General features: G+C 41.0%; 1 protein-coding gene across 1 annotated transcript in view; it reads left to right on the forward strand.

Annotated features, from left to right (window-relative positions):
- Positions 1 to 20,448, forward strand: part of ZNF827 (zinc finger protein 827) — a 175,825-nt gene that overhangs the window by 111,177 nt on the left and 44,200 nt on the right. The window contains exon 8 of the mRNA XM_061191626.1: positions 3,649 to 3,752. Within this exon, the coding sequence (XP_061047609.1) occupies positions 3,649 to 3,752 (104 nt within the window). The remainder of the gene's footprint in view (positions 1 to 3,648; positions 3,753 to 20,448) is intronic.

Raw genomic sequence — 20,448 nt, forward strand, 5'->3', positions numbered from 1 at the left:
GGTAATAGGGATTCACTCCGCATGTGTGTGAAAATCTGTTGAAGAGAACACGTGATGATGCAGAGCTAGCAAAACCTAGGGTGCGCTTCCCAGCACGTAGCATGGCCGCCTCTGCCTGCTTCACCTGGAAACCTTCGGGTTGGTTGGAAATGTACCTGTGGTCTTTACCTGCCCTATTTCTTAAGCTATTTTTCAATCTGCCTGTGTCGCTGCCGCTTTGCAGTGTTGGCCGCCAGAGTCACCATGTCCCATATGGACTGCTGCTCTGGCCGCCTGCCTTGGGTTCTCCAACCCACCGGGCGGAGCTTCCTGAAACTGAAATCATACTGCGTCCCCGCCTTACTGAACACACCGCCGGGCTTTCCAGGACTGTTAGGACAAAGCCGGGATCCCTGCACTCGGTGTGCCCACCCTGCCCGGCGCTCCAGCTTCACCCCGCTCCGCAGACTGGCTGTGATCTCTCACTGTGCAGGGGACACTTCCCCCAGCCACTGGGAACCCTGACAACCCTGCTGTCCATTCAGGTCTCAGCTCAGCTGTGGCTTCTGCGGGAAAGCCGCTCCTGGCCGGGCCCGCACTGCGACCCCGCGCCCCTCTCTTCCACAGCGTTAGTCTAGTCGTGGTAGCCACGCAGGTCTTTGAGCCCTCTTAACATTTGCAGCCGTAGCCAGTTTTGCTGATGTTATGTTCCCAGTGCCTGGTATGCCCAGGCACTCACTAAATGGTTACTGCAAAACTGAGGGAAGGAGGGCAGTGCACACCTTTCTCTGTGGCAAGAAGGGTGATATTCCTAGATACCTTAGGGGGCCTCTCTAGGGGATCTGGGTGTCCCCAAAGGAAGTCTCCACATTTCAGACCAAACAGTTCCATGAGCTTCCTGAACCCTCAGATTCTAGCATCATTCCAGGGTAACCGAAGGCCCATTGCCTGACGTTTACCCTGTGCCCTAGGGCCAGCCGGTGGTGGTTCCCATGTGAACTGGCCACTCAAACAGGAGCATGTCACTGTCACCTTGTATAGATGCTTCAGAGCTAAGGAGGTGGGATTCGAGAAATCTCACACTCTGGGTCTGACCAACAATCCTCCAAGGGCTCTACCATCTTAGAAGTTCTTTGATTCTAAACAGTTTTCTTTGTGGAAGAGTTAGAAGTTAACCGAATCTCTCCAGTGGTCAACGGACCCTTCAGTATCAGAGTGACCTTTTCTTCATGCATTTTATGCAAGGAAGCTCCATTCTTTTTGTCGACTCGTGAGGAAAGGTTGATTAATTTATGCTCCCTTTTGAGCTAGACAGAGATACAGATAAACACAGCTTACGCTGATTGAGCACTTACTGTTTGCCAGACACTGTGAAAAGCACATTCCATGAACCATCTTACTCAGTCCTCCTAGAGGGGGTATAGATGCTATTAACGTCCCATTTTATAGACAAGAAATGGAGGCTCAGAAAAGTTAAGTGATTTGTGCAAGGTCACACAGCCGTAAGTGGTGGAGCTGGAGTTTGGACCCAGAACTGCCCACTCTCAAGTGCACTCTCTTAGCCTCCATGCTGCCTTGCCTTATCCTTTCACGAGTTTTGTATCACTTGCAGGTTTTGAGTTGTTTGGCACAAAACAACATGTCTCCCCACTCCCCATCACTGACTAGCCTATAGCCAGTTCACTTTTTAAGCCTATTTAAATTGTTTTATGTTTAAGATACAAATAAAAAGCATGCCACACATTTTCAGAACTCTAATGGAAAACTGATGAATTCATAAAAGTGCTAACAAAAGATCAAGATAAAAAAAATTAATTACATGGGACTGAGTGAACTGATGAGGATGATTATAATTTTTGTGACATTCTGTTTGAATAAAACAAAAAATCCCACAAGGACTCAGAGGCAAAAAATATACAAATCAATTTTCACAGCAAAGTAAAGGAGCTGTTACAGTGGAGGATTACTGGACTGAATGTCAATATTATGACATAGTATGAGTGTGTTTCATGTTTGGTAATTGCAATCATTGTTGCTTTTGTTGTGGTCATCTATTTACAATGCTTGGTGTCAGTTTATCTCTTGTAAAAATAAAATACAGTGTGTGTGTGAAAAAAAAAAACAGATAAAACAGTCTGAGGAAAGGGTAATGATTAAAATTTTATTATCAGAAACAATACAAAAAGAAAAGCATGCCACACAAAGTTGCATCAAATCTAGCCTAAGAGTCATGTGAAACTATACTGTTAACTGTGTTTTATTTTTAAAAGATGGATATGTCTTCCATTTTTATCTTAATCTTTCCTTTTTAATATTTAATAACAGTAAGCCGTAGCCTTTTGGCATGTTTAGAAAAGCAGCACCAGTCATAGGAGTCCTAGGCTTGCGTGACCCCAGATATGTTCCTTCCCCTGATCTGCAGTTTTGCAGGAGCCGATCCGGCAGGCTGTACATCTCTGACTTCCGGGAAGGTTCAGCCAATCAGAGCCTTTGATGTGGTGGGGGTGGGGCTTAAGAAAGAGGCGGGGTATTTCCCTCCCTCCCTGCCCTCCCTGTCTGCCTCCTGCTGCGGCTGCACCTCTGTGGTCCCAGCTCCCTGCTGGGCAGGCTCACCTTGCCTCCAGCTTCCACCAGGTGACCTCAGTTCCCTGGGCTCCATTTACCTCTGCCTTTTGTCTCTCCAGCCTCAGCGTGCTGGTGGCTTCCTGCTAGCTCTGGGCTGCGCTGCTGGCGCCTATGAACCTTCCACCACCTGTGCACCGAGTGAAATTTGCTCTGTTGTACAGTAATAGGGCTTCCCGTGCTCCATGTTGGACTCTGTTGTGTATTCCAGTATTCTCACACGTGATCGCAATATAGTTTACTTTAGAGGCATGGGAGATGGAGCCTATGACTGGGTTAAAATCCTCTGATTAAAAGCAGCCAAAGTGTTTGTGTTCACTATGGCTGTGGTATAAGGGGAAAACCCTGCCTGGGTGTCTGGTGTCTAGTTCTCGCTGAGTCACTAGGGGAGCTTAGAATCACTCAAGTCAAAGCCTCAGTTTCTTGAAAAATGAAAGTGCTCCCCGGGGTCCCTTCTGGCAGCCCCATTAGCTGGCTTTAACTCCTTCCAGACCAAGACAGTTGTAGGATGCAGACTCAGTTCCTGTGGGGGACCAGCGAGTTGTCTCCATCGGCTCGGCGGACCCTGACTCCAGCCATCTGCCCTTCCGAGGGGTGCCATTGGTCCCTGAGGGGTCAGGTGACAAAATGTGGGCGAGCTGGGGCAAATCTGTCACCACTCTGGAAAGACCTCCAAAACAGGCTTTTCTGATCTGACTCATGTGCTTGGTCTTCATTCAAGCACAACTCACTCCCAGATCATACAGTGCAAAAGTAAAATTTACTGCTCAGCTGTCCTGATAGTGGGTTTAACAATGTATCAAAGATGTTTCATCTGTTCACCTTAAGTATACAACCAATAGGCAGAATGTGCAGATGGCACTTGTCTGATGTAATATAGTCTCTCTTTCACCGTTTTAAGCACAATCTTATGGTCTCTAAACAGCATTTTAAAAATACGTTATCCCACATGTTGTTTGTGTATACGTATATATTTGGGGCCAGATGCTCTGGGTATCTTAAATAACTTTGATTTACTAAACTTCCCTCCTCCTTCCCCACCCCCAGCCCTTTCTTTTCAGAAGATACATTTAGACAATCACCATTCACCTCCAATTCAAAAGACCTGCTGCCCAGTGAATCTGTGCTTCACGGAAGAATATCAGCTCCAGGTATGGAAACATTGTCGATTTTGCTTCTACTAATGGTTGCTTAAAAATTACTTTTCTGAAATGCGTGGATTCTCAGATAACGTTCGTTCAGTTTATAGGCTGAAGTTACTCATCTGAAGCTAGGTTTTTGAAGAGAGAGACAATTTAAATAGCCACAAAAGTTTGTTAACAGAAAAAGCAGACAGTAAGAAAGCTCTTCTTCTTTGCTGCAGGAGCTCATTGTTCTTTACCCGCTGATGTTTCATTCGTAGAGTGAATTCCTTTGAAATAGCGAAGTATAACCTGGAAATAATTTGCTTTCCACGTTGTCAGTATTTTAGGCAGGCAGCCAGGAAGATGGAGGAGGACGGTGGCAAGACCGCTAGTCGCGGACCGGGAAGATCATGACCCTGGGGGGGGTGTGGGCCACCACAAAGACCACTTCGGTTTCCATGGCAGCAACACAGCTTGTTAAGACAGTCTTGCCACCCAGATTTTGCCTCTGTTCTGAGAGGATCCACATAGATCCATCTACCGCTCCCTTTTGCCACCTCAGCATCAATGCACAATTTCCTATCCACGCTTCCTTTTTCATTGCTCCCTTCCCGAGCAAAAAGAAAGATGTGCTTGCTGTCCCCTTACCAACAGCATGGCCATCCCTCAGGACTTACGTGTGCATTCTCAGAGTTGTCAGGAAATGAGAACATTTGAGAACCCCTGCCCTGGAGTCCCTCCTCCCTTCCCACCCCTCCCCCACCCCAGTACCACCAGTCCAGCTGCCTGGAAACTTTCAGCTCCCAGTCACTGAGAGAATTTCAGAAGCTCTTGGTGGCCTCCACACCCATTCCTGTGTCCAGGAGAGACCAAGGCCACATGTGTGCACGAGGGGCTCACAGAAGGGTTGTTGGCCAGGAATTCCTGCAAGAATAAAGTCCGGTGTCCCCCTCACACGCAAGGAGCCCGTGTCACAGATGCAAATGGCTGCAGGGCTGAGTGTTTTGCAATTCAGAAAGAGCCAAGGAGCATCTTCTGAGATACTGGCTTGTGGATATCACAGGTCGTTGGAAGTGGTCCTTGACAAACAGTGGGGAAAAGGCCACTCTTTGTCGTTCTTTAGTCTTGTGATGGCAGATCCATTTCTCCTTATCTCTATAGAGTCCAGGGACCTGCAGCCTTGTTAGCCTGGCAGAGCTTTTCTATTCAAACCCCATAAATAACATGCTTACACAGAAACACATTACATAATACCTGGTTCTAGAGGTGGAAAGAAATTCTGGTTAGTTGATGTCTTCATTCTCAAACAGGGGCTATTTGAACTACTGTTTACTTCCCACAGTGTCTTTTTGAATAACCATCTCCCTGTTCCCCAAATTATCACCCTGCTGTTAAGTTGATGGATTGTGACTTTCTAATGTCAAAACAACTGCCTAGTAATTGTCTGTCAGAACGCTGTGACCCATACAGCCAGCATCCCATGATGTATATACAAACCCTGCATTGCTGGCTTAATGTGTGGCTTGGCTATATTTTAAGAAGAGTTTATTGGTCAAGTTACAGCTCGCCCTCAAAAAGTAATATGTTTAACTATGTGTGTTGTGTTGTCAGGTGGGGAACTTCCTATGATTCGCTTGACAGACTTTTATTACAAATTAGATAAACTCACCCTTAAAAAGTTAACTGTTATTTTAGGGGGAGAAGTCAGCATAACTGGGATTTTTAAAATGTAAATCCACCATTCTTGAGGAATAATCAGTCTCTGTTCTTGAAAAGGCCTTTCTAATCAGTCTCTGTTCTTGAAAAAGCCTTTCTTTAGGCAGAGGATAGGCAAAATGACTATATTTAAATTTTGCCAAAATAGACAACTAAAAAGGGCCTATTTAAAGCAAGCAAGTAAAAATGCTTTAGAAATGGAGAATTAGAAAAATTAAAAGTGGTAAGGACAACCTGGTGATCACAAAGTTCTTGTAATCCGAAGATATATTTTGTAAGGAAAACCTTGATAATTTGGACGAATTGTGGAGAAGACCAATCTGAACTAACAAAAGATTGCAGTATGGAGACTTTTCAAGAAAACATGTGTTTGACATCTGGACAGTGATAAATGGCCGTTGTGTACTACCTACTCAAGCTCCCCAGTCCCTTACCCACAATTCTGAAATCCATAATTTTTTTGAATAAGTTGTTTGGTGGCAAAACCTAATGGGAGGCTATTTATATCCTTTATGTATTATGCCAAGGATGAAATCCATACATTTTTGTTGCAGAAATATCAATGTGCTTGATTATGAAGGCCCATCGGAGTGTTACATAAAATAATATCTTACGCACCATATTATCATCTGAAATCAGAAAAAGTATGAATCCCAAAATACATCAGGCCCCAGGGGTCTTAGATAGATATGGTGGACCTACGTCTGTTCCAGGACTCTGCTAAATGCAGTGCTGGGAACAAAGAAATTTTGAAGCCACAGTTAAAGATCTTAAGATTCTAGGGTGTAAGAATCATAAGTTCCTATAGAAGATTTCGGAAGACCAAGTGGGCAGCAGATTTCTGAATCATTGACGATGTGGCAAGAACGAGTTGTCCGATGAAGATGCTCTAGTACTAAGGCAGCATTGTTAATGAGGGCCTGGATTCGAGAAAAGGAGGACGGGGATAGGACAGGCAGGAAATGGGCTAGTTGACTAGTTTGGTTAGCTTTGTTATCAGCAGGTTGAATTAGGGACCTATGGTGGCTGTGCAGAAATGGGGAAGCCAGGAAGGAGATAGCTGGCTTTAGTGACTAGGCAGAAAATCATTTGTTGTTAGTATATAAATAAAAGCCTCAGCATCCTTAGACATCTTCTCTTGGGTAATTTAAATGTCACCATTAAAATATTATTTCCATTCTTTATTTACTTAGCAAACTTCTTCTTGCCACACATCATGCAGAGATAAATAGCCTGGAGAATGATCTCAGAGTCCCAACTAGTGGAGACCATAATTAATGAGGTTTAATGTGCCTAGTTCCAATCCAAGAAAGCCCTTGCAAATGCTGAAAACCCACAGCATTAATTCAACGATATATATTGGTATATATTTATATACCTCTATCAGTGGGATGAAATTCTCCCCCATTCACCTTTGGAGTGAGACCACGGGGCAGGGGAGTGTACCACGTGAGAGTGTCGTTGCAGCTCCAGGCCAAAGCGATGCACGCAGTGGGTTGTGATTGTGTTTCAGGCCTGTGGAGCACGAAGCAAGCGGTGTGGGAGAGAGCAAAATGGGGAGAGGTGGTAGCACCACGGATCATGGAAAAATTGAGAATAGCACTGTTAACTAGGCATTTGCCTTCGGCAGATGGTCTCTAAGACACACAGCTGCCACCATCCCAGAGAAACAGAATAAACACAGAGCTTCGCAGTGTCCTGGACCCGGTTGTTGCCACTATTTCTAGACTGACTTTCCTGTGAACCAAAAAATGCTCACGAGCCAAGACCTAACATTTTTACTTGCTGTGACTGTCTTAGGCGGAGGTAACACCAGGAATCCTTAATAAAACAATGAGTTAAAAGCTGCTGCCATTGTCTGCTGGAGGGATGTGAGGACAAAATAACCTGAAGGCTGTGAATAGGTGACTGAGTGCACCCTGGCTAGTGCCGTGGCTGGTGGTGATTGTACAAAAGAAATAAAAGAGATTTTCTATTATGGGGGAGATAAAATTACAGACTCTGTGTAATTTAATGTACTTTGTCTAATTTATAGTTGTCTCACTTTGTAAAAGATTTACACTAATAGAGGAAAGATTCTGAGGTCAGGTGTTTTTCAGGGCACGAAGGGCAGTTCTGTGTAAGGAGTAGACCCATTGCCATGTACCTGCAGCTATTTCTGTTTTCCCGTCGTCTTTCCGAAGCAAAGGCTATTAAGAGAAGGATTTACGTCTCGGCACTGCTTTTAAGCAATGTGGAGCTTCAATTCTGTTTTATTATGATTTTGAAGTCACAGTATGTTTGCTCTGTATTAAGCCAAAAAACAAAAACACAAGCAGAGCGGGTGTGAAGGAAAATGCAGGTCTCCGTGGAACTCTTTCACTGTGTTTGGAGTCACCGATGCTTCTGTTTGTTATTTCAGATGGAGCTTAGAGTCAGACAATGTAAAACATATCAGCAGTTGTATTTGTAAATCCCTTCACCCATTATTTGCTAAATTCCCTTTAAAAAAAGAAACTCTTTTTGTTGTTATTGTTCATAACATCCAAACAAGAAGTGAAGAACGTGGACAAAATTTAGTTCAAGACTTGATATGCCAATCAGGTTTGACGTTAAATAAAAAGGCACGTTTAGAATGGTCTGCCTTGTCCCCAGGCCAATTCTTGATCCATTTTCCTCTCTCCGTTCTGCCCATCACTCTAATATAAGTTGTACCATGTCATATACACTTTTCTGAAATCTAAATTAATGGTGCCTTGCATTAGAGTGCCACCAGTGACTAACTCTTGGTCTGCCGTGCAGCTGCCCAGATAGGAATGACCTCTCTCAGGCAGTGGGTTTAAAAGATGTGCATGTCACCTTTGTTTATGTTAAGACGTCCCGACTCATATCTCGAGAGAGAGACATGCCAAGCTTTCCTGGATTACAGCAAAGTGTTTTCTTCAATCCTTTTTCAAACACAGCAGATTCTTTTAAAATTCAGACTAAGTCATGGATAAACAGTGGAACGTTGGGTGTTGTTTGGTGTGTATCATTTTGTGGCTTAAGCTCCTTTTTGATTAAACAGATCCATCCTGTACAGAGGAGGAAGTTAATAGTTATCAAGGACCTGCTAAATTGTCAGGCCCGGGATCTGTGTCATCTCATTTAATTTTGAAAACAACCCATTGAGACATAGGAATTATGCTCAATTTACAGGTGACTAAATGGAGGTTCAGAGAGATTTAATACCCTTTTTCCAGTTTTATTGAGATATAATTGACATATAACATTGTATTCGTTTAAGATGTACAACCTAATGATTTGATATACATATTTTGCAGAATTATCACTGCAATAAGTCTAGTTAAAATCCATCACCTCACATTGTTACAAACTTTTTTTCTTGTGAGAACCTTTAAGATCTATTCTCTTAGCAACTTTCAAACCTGCAATGTGGTATTGTTAACTACAGTCACCGTGCTGTACATTTCGTCCCCAGAATTTATTTATCTTATAACTGGAAGTTTGTACCTTTTGCGGAGAGATTACGGGTTTCATGGGTTCAGAGATATTGTGGGTTCAGTTCCAGGCCACCACAATAAAGCCAATATTACCATAAAGTGAGTCACACAAATTTTTTGGCTTCCCGGTACATATAAAAGTTATGTTTACACCATACTGTAGTCTATTAAGTATGCAATAGCATCATGTCTAAAAAACAACATACATACCTTAGTTAAGAGATGCTTTATTGCTTAAAAAAATGCTAGCCATCATCTGACAATGCATAGTTGCCACAAACCTTCGATTTGTTAAAAAAAAAAAAAAGCAATATCTGCGAAGCACAATAAAGCAAGATACGCCTGTAATAACTTGTTCAGAATCATCCAGTTGGTGAGTGGCAGCCCGTGAATTCAAACCCAGAACTCCACAGTGCATTTTCTCTCTTTCTACCCTGTCACACTGCCTCCTAAGTCAGGTATGTGTCACCAGCAATGAGCAAAGAAGCACATCTCTCCAGGGTTTGCCCGTACATACTCCCAGTTGACATTTGAAGTAGTACTGATGGATGGCCTTCTTTTAGTTAGGAATAAAAAGTAGTCCTTTAAATAAGATATTTCAAAGCAGTGACAAGATAAGAATGAACTGTTTATTAATATAATGCTAATTTTGTCCTTTTCCCTTTTAATTCTTTTCTTTCTTCCCTTAATGCTTTGATATCTAGTAATCATAGTCACTTGGAATGTTTCTTTCAGTCAAGAAACTTTAAAGAAACAATGTTTCTTTTCAGTAACCTTTAATGGATTGTCTGAGCTGTAGAAATAAGTTTCATGAACCTGGTTAAAACCTCCTGGTTAAATAAGACACATAACACTGAAGTGAGTGTTGATCTGATCAGCAATGCAAAAGGAAAAGTTCTCCACTGGGAATCAGGAGAACCCGGGTTTAGCCCTAGCTAAGCTTCCAGTAGAAAGAGAATAGAAGAGCTTCAAGCTTCTTCCACATCCCCTCTTTTTCAAAAACTGCCATCTGTAGTGGTACTGTGACATCAACTCAGGTTTCTTTATTTTCCTTGTGGAGCCAAAACTATATTGTGGTATGAGGAACATCAGTTTAGTCTACCAGAAATTCTACCACACCCACTAAGAGTTGGGGAAGGGACATAATGCTTGAAGGACAGTATTGGGGATGGTAGTGACAGAAGCGGGCACAAGAAGGGCATCTGGGAAGATGGACCGTTTCATTTCTTGATCTGGCTGCTGATTATATGCATGGGTAATTTTGTGAAAATTCATCAAGCTGTGTTAGGGCTAATTGTCTTATTCACAAATAGGTGGGTCTTAATGCCACGTGGCCACCTCCAGGCCATCAATACGAGTGCATCTTCACTTCAAAGACTATGAAAGTGATGATGATGCCAGCTGTCTTTCAAGTAGACAATTTTTAGTTTACAGGAACATTTCCATTTGTAGCACAAAATTGCCCCGAATTAAGTGACACATAGGTTGATCTGATTCCCGTTCTGTTTCAAATTGGGAAAGTATTCTGCACTGCTTACAGCATTTCTCTGATGTACTTACAAAAGATGAGCTATGTAGTCTGTCCAGCTGTTTACTAGAGGGAGAAGTTTTTGTTGTTACAGAGCTTCCTGATCCAGATAATGTTATTTGAGGCTAAAAATCATGTGCTCGCAACTCGCTCCATTTGTCCCTCACCAGCCTAGTTTGGTCTCAGTCAGAGTGTAGGTGAATTCCAAAGGGGAGCTGTTGACTCCATTAAAAATTCTTTGAAGAGAAAGGTCTTCGTGTCCAAGTTAGTCCTTCTCAAAAATGTGACTAATCAGGTCTCTGCAGACCAGCGGTTGTGGTGTTCACATACTGAAGGGGTTTAATTGTGGTAACCTTTCCAAAGGAGAAATTTATCTCCAGTTTAGATGCCTCACCTGAGCTATCTATGGAAAGCCACAAAGACAGGGGACAAAACTGTGGTCACTGGGCTAAGTCCCTTTATCTATGCCCAGATAGCACCGGGGTTGAGTCGCTTGGTATTGAAGATAATCATCAACACTTTTGTGTTTGTACTTTGCGGGAAATGGTGACATCCAAAAGCCCTTTTAAAAACCCAGTTTTTTGGGCTTCCCTGCTGGCACAGTGGTTAAGAATCCGCCTGCCAATACAGGGGACATGGGTTCGAGCCCTGGTCCGGGAAGATCCCACATGCCGTGGAGCAACTAAGCCCGTGCGCCACAACTACTGAGCCTGCGCTCTAGAGCCCGCAAGCCACAACTACTGAGCCTGCGAGCCTAGAGCCCGTGCTCCGCAACAAGAGAAGCCACCGCAATGAGCAGCCTGCGCACCGCAAGGAAGAGTAGCCCCCGCTCGCCGCAACTAGAGAAAGCCAGCACACAACAATGAAGACCCAATGCAGCCAAAAATAAATAAATAAAATAAATTAGTTTTATTTAAAAAACCAGTTTTTTGTTATGTAAATTAGTTCATTTGTGTCATATTTTAGATCCCATGTATAAGTGATATACGATATTCATCTTTCTCTGAATGAGTTACTTCATTTAGTATGATACTCTCTAGGTCCATCCATGTTGCTGCCAATGGCATTATTTCATTCTTTTTTATGGCTAAGTAAACATACTTGTGGTTATGAAAGGGGAAGGGGGGGTGGAATTACGAGTTTGGGATTAGCAGATACACACTACTATATATAAAATAGGTAAACAACAAGGACTTACTTTATAGCACAGGGAACTATATTCAATATCTTGTAATAAAATATACTGGAAAAGAAAAAATCCAGTTTGAAGACTTTGTTTCTCAGGTGTTTCTCAGGTTAGGTCCCTGAGGCTGTGACCACTTCGGCCCTGGCCTGATATCTTCCTGTGAGCAGAACATAAAATTTTCTGCATGCCATTTATAAGGCCTCTGCAGTGCCCGTGGTTGTATTTTTACTTTTGCAAAAACTACTGAGATGCCTGGAGAATGAATAGTGCTATAAAAGGTCAAATTCTTGAGTATGTGTAATGGACGATGGAGAGTATTTGTTTGAAAATTGCCATGTGGTGACTCTGGCTTCAGTTTGGGACCAGCTAATTCAATCTACAAGGCCTTTTCTGTATATACAATATGTTATTCCATTCCTTTGCTATCAAAAATACATATTCTCATTTCATGCAATTTCTTCTTTGTGTTTATTCCTTTTCAGGGCAGCAACTGCCCTCCGGTAACCAGTGTAGAAAAAAAGAAAAGCCGTTCCGCTTGCAAACTAGACCATCTATTTTTCATTCAAACAGATCCATTCTGTATTTCCATATGTAGGCCAAACGGGGATCTCTCTGCGGTGAGAGAGACACCCCTGCCCCACGTCACACCACAGCCCTTCCTCCATGTGGTTGTTGGAATGACTGTCAGGGGCTTCAGTTGGGGGCTGTTCTCCTTCATGCAGTGTGTTTCCTTTAGCAAAGTCCTTACCATTTCTCTTCTCCATCTATCATCCAGAAAAGGAAGGTGTGAACTAGAAGTGCAAAAGTATGGGCAGTCTTTGCACTGGTTTATGAGATCCCTGGTTCCCCACGTCCTCCTCTGGAGTTCTACTGAGACGTCCCGCACAGGGGACTCGCAAGTTCTCTGAATTCAACAGGTCCCAAACTAAACGTATTCCCCACCCCACCCCTGCTGTCTCCATCCCTCCCCTCCCCAAATAATGAAAACTGATTAAAACCCTCTGCTCTATCTTTTTTTCCTAGCTTGCTGAGTAGCATCATCACCTCCCATGGCACAAATCATAAGGTTCGATACCATTTGTTTGCGTTCCTCCACAAACAGATCCCAAGGCAAGGATTTGTGCAAGGAGTTTTGTAGGAAGCAAGACCAGGAAAGCTTGGGAGAGGGATGGGAAAGCGGGCCAGGGAAAGGCAGGCAGCCAACAAAAGGTTCCTTCTCAAACAGGTTACCTATGTAGACAACTGGAGATTAATGTCCCTGGGGGACTCTGGGAAGCCATGGAGGACACACACCTCAGAGTTTTCTACTGGAGGGACAGAGAGAGGTGAGATTCAAGCTGCTCCCAGGAGAGTCAATTCCCCAACACCCTGGTCTTACTACACAGGTGGTCAAAGCAGACTCCCGTGGCCAGAGGAAGCCCTTGGCAAATGTAGGCACGTGCTGGCAGTGGGAAGGCAGGTGCTGAAGTGATAAAGGCAAGGTGATGGCGGGAGAGGGGGCAGGAGTGACAGTATTTGCTGCATCGTTTTCCATTACTGCCTCTTCTCCACCTTCCACTTCCAATCAGTTACCCTGCATGATTCTTCCTCCTACCTTTCTTCTAAATGCATGTTTTCCTTTCTTTCCCAACTGCCAATAAGCTTGAGTCTCCATCATTAGTCCTCTGGCTTACAACAGTGGTCTCTCTCAGGTCCTCCTATCTCCAGTGTCACCCCTGATGGTCCCGTCTTCCCATCCTGCAGCCGTAATCTTTCTAGAAGGCGTATCTCATCATCTCACTCTCAGCCCTAGTGGCTTCCCATTGCCCTCAGGATAAAGTTTAACTGACACCTGCAGTCTCTCCCTATAGGTTTGTTTGTTTGTTTGTTTTTTAATAGCCTCTGCATTCCCCTTCCACTCCAAAACTGGATTAGGTGCCGCTTCCTTTGATCTCCTTGGATATTTAGAATTTCCTGTTTATTTAAGCATCAGCCTTCTCCCTTAGATGTAAACTCCTTGGTGGGCATAAGCTGACTTGTTGACCATGGTATCTCCCAGAAGCCACCACCAAGTGTAATCGCTCATCAATCTTGGATGAAAGCATATTGTTGAAAAACTTTGTTGTTTGTAGAGCTAGTGTTAAATGTTCTAAGAGAGATCTGATGAGACTTTGATTATGACACAGATCCGATTTTGACTGTAGGTTAAAATGGACCTCTTTATAAATGTAAGGTGTGCAATAAAGCTTTTTTCAAATACAGTTGGTCTCCCTAGCTAATGTGGGTAACTGCCATGACATAACTCTCTTTTAGAATTAAACGGTTAAGCTTGACAGGGGAAAGATTGCAGGGCTATTGTGTTCATTTTTTTCACCTTAGATATAGATCTAACTGCCACAAAAGAAAGTCTAGAGCAGCATTTCTGAGGGCAGAGAGTGGAAGATGGAGGTCCAAGAAGACTAGATGGTTTGAGGTAAAAGGTTAACACTGGAATTAATGTGAAAACCCAATACTGATTTTCATGCATAATAATAAAACTTCCCAGGCATAAAATTCCCTGTGTCATTAGTCTCATATTAAAAAGTTTGGAATTATTTCAGATAGAATTGTTTTCCCATCCGTGAGCCAACCGCTTTATGAGATGAGCTTCTCTTTTAATGTAAATTATTTTATTGAGAGACAGTGTTATATTTTGATCCAAATAGGGCAAAAGTTCACATAAGAGTCTCTCATTCATACTAAGGGGAAACTGTGTGAAACAGATTTGAATTCAGGCCTGAAGCTCTCTGGAATTTGGGCAGTCCATGAAAGGGAATTTTTTTTTCTTGCAAATTATTAAAAAATGATACATGGCTTTTTCCTCTTGCTTGGGAAATGTCCCCCAAATTTTCTGACACTTCCTCAATTGTTTCTTACACCTGAAGAGAGAAACAGTTTTCTACAGCTGTCAGGCTACACCCCTCCCTACTCTTACACCTTTCTTCTCACCTCTGCAAGAATCAACTGAGATGAGCCCCCTGGAGTTGGAGATTCCCACACATACACAGCCATTTCTGCCCTCAGCTACCTGTCTTCTCCAGGGCACTCTGTCTCATCCCCATCTTTTCCTTCTCTTTTTCTATTGTGAGCCATTGTGGGGTTTACATGAGGCAAGACCTACGTTAAATATTCTACTAAAGGTGTCAATAAGAAATGAATTCTCCAAGTTACAGAGAAATACAGTGCTCCCTGTTATTTTGTGAACTTTAACCTTCATGTCCCATTCTAGGAATTTAATCTACTAATAAACTTGAGCAAGTAACACTAAGGTGTATGGACAAGACTGTGCTCTCTGCATAAATATATGAAAACAAATGAAATGTTCATAGGTAGGGAACTGGTGAAATGAACCATAGGACATTCGATGGAAAATTCCAGAGCTATTAAAAAAGGATAAAGGAGATCTTTTAGAATTTATATGAAAAGATGTCTAAGATATATTGTTAGATTTTAAAAAACAAAAAGCTGACTACAGACAATATGTGTGACGTGATCCCATTTATATATTTTTTAAAGAGGTGGTACATTTTATGTGCGCACAAAATGCTTGCATGTGTGGAGGTAATTTCCCCACAGATAAACTCTGAACAATGATTAGCACGAGAAGTGAAAAAGACTGGGATTGAGAGAAGAGGGATAGTAAGTGAGAGGCATTCTTTCATTTTTCAGTTTATATCCTTTGTTCTATTTTTTTACCATTAATTTACACTTTTATAATTTTTTTTTTACTATTAATTCTTTATTAAGGAAAAAGAAATATCAACATTTCCAGAAAAACTGATATATTTATCCAGCTAACTGAAGGTTGTTTTTTTTTCTCATGAAAATAGACGAAAAATATTTAATAAAATATTAACAAATCAAATCTAGTGATACATAAAAAGGACAATATAATGACCAAGTGGGATTTATTCCAGGAATGCAAGGTTGGTTTAACTTTTGAAAATCAATTAATATAATTCACTATACCCGTAGACTAAAGAATAAAACAAATTAAGCATAACCAAGCTAGTTAGCTCTGAAAAAATTAGCGGCAACAACTGCAGTACTAACTTATTGTAGAATTCTCCACTATCTAATTTATAGGAAGTACCAAATACATTGTCAAACACACATTGAATTCTCTATTACACTTTTATAATTTTTTAAAGTTAGCAAAAGTAAAGTGAGATCCCTATGTGTTCAAATCAATTTTTTTTTTTTTAGAATCCATCATTTACACATATGATGACTTGGAGCCCTAATGAATAATCTCTAAATTAAGTGAACTACTAAAAATATGGATAAAGCAATGATTCTTAGCCATCTTCCCTTGGTGAGCTCCCCCAGCTATATGCCAGAGTTAAATGAGTGTTTCATACAGTTCATGAGAATATAAATCAGGTTACAAATCTGCATGAATGGTGTGACCCCATGGTTTGTAAAAATGTGTGCATACAGGGGAAAAATCAGGAAGGATAGAAATGTTAACTGTTATCTCAGGGTAATTAAGATTTCAAGTGACTTTTACTTATATTTTATGGACCTCCATTTTTACCATAAACATGCATTATTTTTATCATCAGACACATCATTTGAACAAAGGTGAAGCTATCTTGTTTGTTCTGGTACTGAATGCTTGACACCACTGGGAAGTTTTTATCATGAGGTTAATGCCTGGAGCTTTGGACAAGGAGATCAACTTCAACAGAACCATGTTCAGATGTGACCCCAGAAAAAATGGTAGACCTACAAAAGTGAATGGAGATATTTTCAGCTGCAAGAGATGAAAATGTTGGAAAAAGTCTTGTAAGGGATGTTTGGAATGTAGAACCTATCTTAAGATATCAGAGCACTTCAGACTAAGGGATACCAACCATTCGCATGTCTTGCGCTGATTGGCAACTACTGCCTTCACGATTTCCTCATCCTCTGTTACGTTCACCCTTGGGTACCTTCTTCCCATGCAGGGCTTTCCAGTCAAAGTGACTCATCCATCTGCAAATTCTAGGTCCCTGCCTTAAGCATCCAGGAATGAGTCACTGAGATCAGTTACTTCTCTTTTAACTTGAATAGAATTAGACTCTGGGATGTTCAGTTGAAAGATTCATGAATGGGTAGGTCCCAGGAAAGGCAGTGGTGAGATTATCAGGGAAATCAGCTCTATTATGGGAATGGGAAACAGAATAATTAGGGAGTCAGATAACCCAGAGGTAGAATGATATACAAATAAATAAATAAATAAAAAAGATTAGCTCCAGACTCTGGCTGTCAGTCTTTGCTAGAGTATGGAGGCAGGAATTAATGGGTTATGCGGATTTTAGGTAACTATTTTGTCTTAAAGGCAAGATGACTCATACAAATTACTTTTTTTGCTCACTAATTTTGTATGTACTGTGTAGGTACTTGCCAAAAGAAAAGCAGGGGAAAATTTTACTCAGGAAAAAAAAAATGTGTACTCTTGCAAATGCTTTTAACATGTAGGCATGCTTTCGGTATGTGAAAGTTATTTTTGACACTATTTTTGGCCAAATTGTTTTTCATTTTTATGAAAAATGTTAATTTTTAAAGCACTCCGGTCTATCTCCCAACTGTTACTTTTATCACTCGAAAATGTGGTATTTTAAAAATATCATCACTGGTGTCATACTAAGACTTGCCTTGGATTACAAGCCTTTCATAGTAATTAATGTCTTTTTTTAAAGGCATTTGGACATGAAAAAGGAATAAAATGAAAGTTCACCAAAATGTTCATAGCAGTTGCCTTTGGGTAATGATGGGAACTGTCGTTGTGGTTTGGGGGTTTTTTTTCCCCCACTTGTCTGTGTTCTTCTAGTTTTCTATAATGAGCATGGAACACTTATAAAGAAAAAATCAAATTTATTAGAGGGAGTAAGTTTGTTAAGGGAGAAAGATAAGAGTCATGATACTTTGAGTTGCACTATAGTCATTCTCATGGTCACACACAAGATGGGCCTTTGTCCAAGGCTCCCAAACATCTTGTGTTACAATGAATAAATATTGGTAGAGTTGTTTCAAAAATTTTAAGTTACGTATCCTGTAAGTTATTAACAAAGAGCTGTGAAATCCTCATATGAGATACAAATATGACTGTAGTCTTTTAAGTACATGTTTCAGTTTGGCTACTTATTAAGTTCACTTGAGGAATGATTGAAGTTTGAGGATGGTTCCTTATTTTCAACCTTACAAGGGAGATTAATGAATTAAATTTATCTTAGGGCACCAGCTGTTGGAGCAGAAGTGCACACCATCTTATTTAACTGGGTCTTTGAAAACGGTGTTTAATGGAACAGCCCTTTGTACTGTTGCATTGCACTATTGGTCTCATAAATATCATTCACTTAGGTATAATTAACAAAATAATAGCTGCTGATGGAGAATGTTTTCAGTAGTTTTATCAAGAAGTAAAATGAGCATTCACATTTTTGTTGCATCGGTTTAGTTTCCTAACAGAAGAGGTCAATTAGAAAAACGATCTTCGTGGCTACAGATTCACTGCCCCTTAGATAATTTTCATTCTTCTCCATTAGCGTCAGAGGACATTGAGACGCTATGAAATGGGGATTAAATATAAAAGGATCTGAGTAGCGTTAAGTATTTGATGAGCAGTCTGAGAAGCTATTATGAGGTGTATGTACCCCTGGGGTAAAAAGAAAGTTTATGTATTCATTCAACAAACACTTATGAAGCAGCTATGATACGCTGAGTACCTTTTAGGTCTGGGGAACAACAGTGAACAGAACAAAGTCCTTGTCCTTATGGGGCTTATGTGCTAGAGATAGGGAGAGATGATATACAAATAATTATACAGTGTGTATATAATATATACACACACATATATAATAAAATTGTGGAAGTATATATTTTTTATGGAATATATAATTTTATTTCTATATTATTTAATAACATGAAAAAAACTAAGCTATGTAAGGGGGGTTGGAAAGGGACCATCGAAGGTAGGATGGTCAGAGAAAGTTCTCCCTGAGAAGGTGCAGTTCTGGGTAAAGGGAGCAGTTACTACAAGGCCCAGAGGGGAGGATGGGCTTGGCTTGGGGAAGTGACAGCAGGAAGAGTGGCTGGCTGGAGGAGAGGGAAGGAGAAGCGCTTACAGAGGCTCGAGGAGACTAGCAAGGGCTTGGGCTTTGCTGCAAGTATCCTAGGAACCACTGGAATGTTTGGAGCAGAGAAATGACAGAATCTCACTTCCATTTTAAAAAGTTAATCTGACTTCTTGTTTAATCTTTAAAGCCTTAATAAGGTCCCCTGAAAGGCTTAATGGAAACAGAGAGGCCCTGAATAAAGATAAGAGAGGCAGAGAAAGTTAATTTAATTTGCTGGGTATTCTTTTTATAGTGGATGGAATTTGTGCAATCCCTGTAATAATTAATTATTGGTGGTGAGTATTGCCCAATGTTTATCTCATTTCATTTTTCTTACTATTAAGTTATGAAAGAGGGATTGTATAGCACAGGGAACTATACTCAGTATTTTGCAATAACCTATAAAGGAAAAGAATCTGAAAAAGAATATATATTTGTGTGTGTGTGTGTGTGTATAAAACTGAATCACTGTGCTGTTCACCTGAAACTAACATGATATGGTAAATCAACTATACTGCAATAAAAAATAAAATTTGTTAAAACTAAAAAAAAATTTTAATTAAAAAATCAAAAAAATATATATATATATATTTTTTTTTTAATAAATTTATTTATTTATTTTTGGCTGTGTTGGGTCTTCGTTTCTGTGCGAAGGCTTTCTCTAGTTGCGGCGAGTGGGGGCCACTTTTCATCGCGGTGCGCGGGCCTCTCACTGTCGCGGCCTCTCTTGTTGCGGAGCACAGGCTCCAGACGCGCACGCTCAGTAGTTGTGGCTCACGGGCCCAGCTGCTCCGCGGCATGTGGGATCTTCCCAGACCAGGGCTCGAACCCATGTCCCCTGCATTGGCAGGCAGATTCTCAACCACTGCGCCACCAGGGAAGCCCAAAATATTTTTATTTTATTATGTTTAGTTGAATGTTTTGGTTTTTTTCTTAATCAGTTAAAATGACTATCTAGATAGTTAACTGAATATTTATGGAAAAAAAAATATTTATTGAGTCTACAAAACTCAATAATAAAAATACGCTTGGAAACTCACAGAATTTGAAATCAGAATTATTTTTAAAAATGACAAGACAAATCCATTATTTAGAATTCATTGTAGAAAAGAGAATGCCTTCATAAGTAAGGGGAATTTAGCTTCACCAAGAATTGCTCCAGCATTATTTATAAAGAGCTATGGCAGGGAACTGTGAATTCACCAATAAAAACTGCAAATTACTCAAACAGATGCTCACAAAGCATGCCTAGAGGCTATTGTATATGTGTGTCTTGCCAGTTCTGCCATTGGAGAGGTGATTTACAGTCGTAAAACCACTAATGATGGCTCTTTTCACAACAGAAATCCTAAATGTTTGTTACCTACATACATTACTGACAAGCAGAAGAGCTCATATTTGCTAGTACATAATATGACTCTTTTGGTGTGTGTGTGGAGCGGGGAGGGTGCCTGTCCCCATTCAAGGAAATAGCACTTAACAAGGAAATTTCTCAGAAACACGACCAAGTACTAAACCATCAAAAACTCAGGTTCGAGTTAAATATGTGCCTCTTCCCACCTCTCTCCAGCAATCCTCAGATGTTGAAATCCTATTTTAACAATATTTTATTTGTCATCTGTAATATCTGAGGAAATGGAGATTCTTCCTAGACTTTTTGAGACTTACGTCATATAAATACATTGTTTGGCTA

Source organism: Eubalaena glacialis, chromosome 5 (genome assembly GCF_028564815.1).
Source record: "Eubalaena glacialis isolate mEubGla1 chromosome 5, mEubGla1.1.hap2.+ XY, whole genome shotgun sequence".
In the NCBI taxonomy this organism is placed as follows: domain Eukaryota; kingdom Metazoa; phylum Chordata; class Mammalia; order Artiodactyla; family Balaenidae; genus Eubalaena; species Eubalaena glacialis.